The sequence below is a fragment of the Pteropus vampyrus genome, unplaced genomic scaffold, assembly GCF_000151845.1.
Source record: "Pteropus vampyrus isolate Shadow unplaced genomic scaffold, Pvam_2.0 Scaffold116, whole genome shotgun sequence".
In the NCBI taxonomy this organism is placed as follows: domain Eukaryota; kingdom Metazoa; phylum Chordata; class Mammalia; order Chiroptera; family Pteropodidae; genus Pteropus; species Pteropus vampyrus.
The window spans coordinates 2,569,354-2,571,756 of NW_011888897.1; the positions used below are offsets into that span (position 1 = coordinate 2,569,354).

General features: G+C 49.8%; 1 protein-coding gene across 1 annotated transcript in view; it reads left to right on the plus strand.

Moving 5' to 3' along the window:
* Positions 1–2,403, plus strand: part of VWF (von Willebrand factor) — a 124,971-nt gene that overhangs the window by 96,107 nt on the left and 26,461 nt on the right. The window contains exons 37-38 of the mRNA XM_023533934.1: positions 1,416–1,518; positions 1,919–2,044. Coding sequence (XP_023389702.1) covers positions 1,416–1,518; positions 1,919–2,044 — 229 coding nt within the window. The remainder of the gene's footprint in view (positions 1–1,415; positions 1,519–1,918; positions 2,045–2,403) is intronic.

Genomic DNA, 2,403 nt, shown 5'->3' on the forward strand with positions numbered 1-2,403 from the left:
GTGTGGTGTCTGGGGCCAGAATGTCAGGTTCACATCCTGGATGCGCCACCTGGTCACGGTCCTTCTCTGTGCCTCAGTTTCATCATTTGTACACATAGCTAATGAAAGGTACTTACCTGATAGGATTATTATAAGAAATATAAAATGAATAAATGTAAAAAAATCCTTAGAAAACTATCTTGAGTATATGTCATGCTAGTTGTTACAGGGGTGCAGCAGAACATGGTGTTAAAAGGATAAATTCGGGCTTCAAATCTTAGTTTTGCTGCGGCAATGGTGGGACCCTAAGCAGGCGCCTCAGCGTTCTCATGTGACAAGTGGGGATAATAATAAAAATGTCCGCGCCTTAGGGTTACAGTGAGGGTTAAATGACTAATTTATATAAGGCCCTTAAAACAGTGGCACACAGCAGGGCTCTTCCAGTGTTGCCTGTTATTATTTCCTGAGTGAGTGGGAGGTGTCAGAGGGTTTATTCCCAGAGGAGGAGGGACAGCTGGGGTTGGCACTTCACTCAAGCTCTCTGTCCTTCCTCTTCAGAGGGCTGATTGCTGACCATGGAAACGAGAGGAATCAGTGAGACCTGGGAACTCTGTAGAGGCCTTTGAGCAATTGGATAAGAATGGTTTATTGAGGGGCGATTTAATTTGCATTTAATTTTAACTTGGAATGTAACTCGACTGAGTCTAGAGGGAGACCTAGTCCCGGCTTTGCTGTCCCCAGGTGTGCTAGTCACGGTCTCCCACTCCTCACAGCAGCCCCGTGAGGCTGGCTTGAGTGCCCTCACTTTACAGGTGAGAAACTGAGGCACGGAGGAGAGCCACCCACACTGGAGTTCAGGTCTTCCCGATTCCAGAGCCCTTACGCGCCAGGCTGCGTGCAACTCCGAGAAAGTTGTTTTACTGACTGGGTGGACCCCCGTCTGAAAAACTGCACTTGGGTCTCCAAAACCACTTCCAGAACCAACACTGTGACGATTCTGAGAGTTTTGCTGTCCTCCCTTCAACTTTTCCTGCCCCATTGTCTTAGGTCAATTCCAGAAGTAGATGGGATCTTTTTTCAAGCTATGTCTCAACTTCTCCTCTGGTTTGGAAAATGAGCAATGGCGTGACGTAGGAATTCTCATTTTCTTGCTTTGGTTGGTTTCAGTGCCACCATCTGAGAAGCCTGCAGTGAAAGTGCTCACATTTTCTAAAACTTGTAGTTTGTCTTTCCCCTGAGTTTACAAAGCAAATGCGCTGCCTTTCCGAATGCCCCTGACTATCCTCTGAGAACCTGACACGGCCTTTCAAGTTGGGTCTGACAGGGGCGTGGCTCAGGGGAGGTCCAGCCAGGGTGGGGAACTGACTTCCACGTACTCCATCCAGAGTTTTGTGCCCGAGTGTCCTGGGCCCCCTCTGAACCTCGCTTTCCCTCAGTTCCTAGAAACCTGGATTCCTGACCACCAGCCTTGCCAGATCTGCACGTGCCTCACAGGGCGGAAGGTCAACTGCACATCACACCCCTGCCCCACGGCCAGAGGTGAGTTCACCCTTCCCTGGTGCTCCTGGAGGCCCAGTAGCCACCAGATTCAAAGGCGCATTTTCTTGGCCCTGCCTGCATTTCTCGGGCCAGCCCACCCTTCTCTCTCTCTCTCTCTGGTTGGGCTCCCGATTCTGCACCTGGAGTAGCTGCTCTCAGAGGTTAACCCTGTCCCACTTCGGTCCTCTGACTCAGAGTCCCCTGGAGGGCACATTCAAGGGGTCAACAGGACACACTGGGGGAGACTCATTCGTCAGCGGTCCCATGGCTTCATACTTCATGGCTTTCTGCACAGGGCCTATGCTGGGTTCAGTGGATGAGAGTCTGCAGCATTTTAAATCCTGCTCCAAGCTGTACCATTATTTATTTCTCTGACTCCTACGTCATTCTTCTCCTCCAGCTCCCACATGTGGCCCTTGCGAAGTGGCCCGCCTTCACCAGAATGCCGACCAGTGCTGCCCAGAGTATGAGTGTGGTATGTTTCCCACCTTGGCCATTTCTCCCGGGCTCAAACCCCAGTCCATCCGCAGGTGAACGATGGGAGCTGCAAGGCACAGGGTGTGCGAAAGGAGATGGGAACGGGCCGACTGGATTTCCCACAAGGTGGAAAGACTAACCTCTAGAAAATAGAATTTGCTTCTTAGTGAAATTCTGCAGTGAATCATTAAATGTCAGGTTTGAAAGCATTAAAAAAAAAAAAAAAGAATGGGGTAATCGCTGGTGGAGGGAGGGGCACGAAGACTTACTGGAGAGAAAGTTATGTCAAAGTCCATTGTCCTTTTCCTTCCCGAAGATACTAGACTGAGAGAAGCCACACACAGGGCAGTTTGATTTTTAGCAAGTTATTTGTCAAAGAATTTCATCATAGGCTTGCAAACTGCGTAG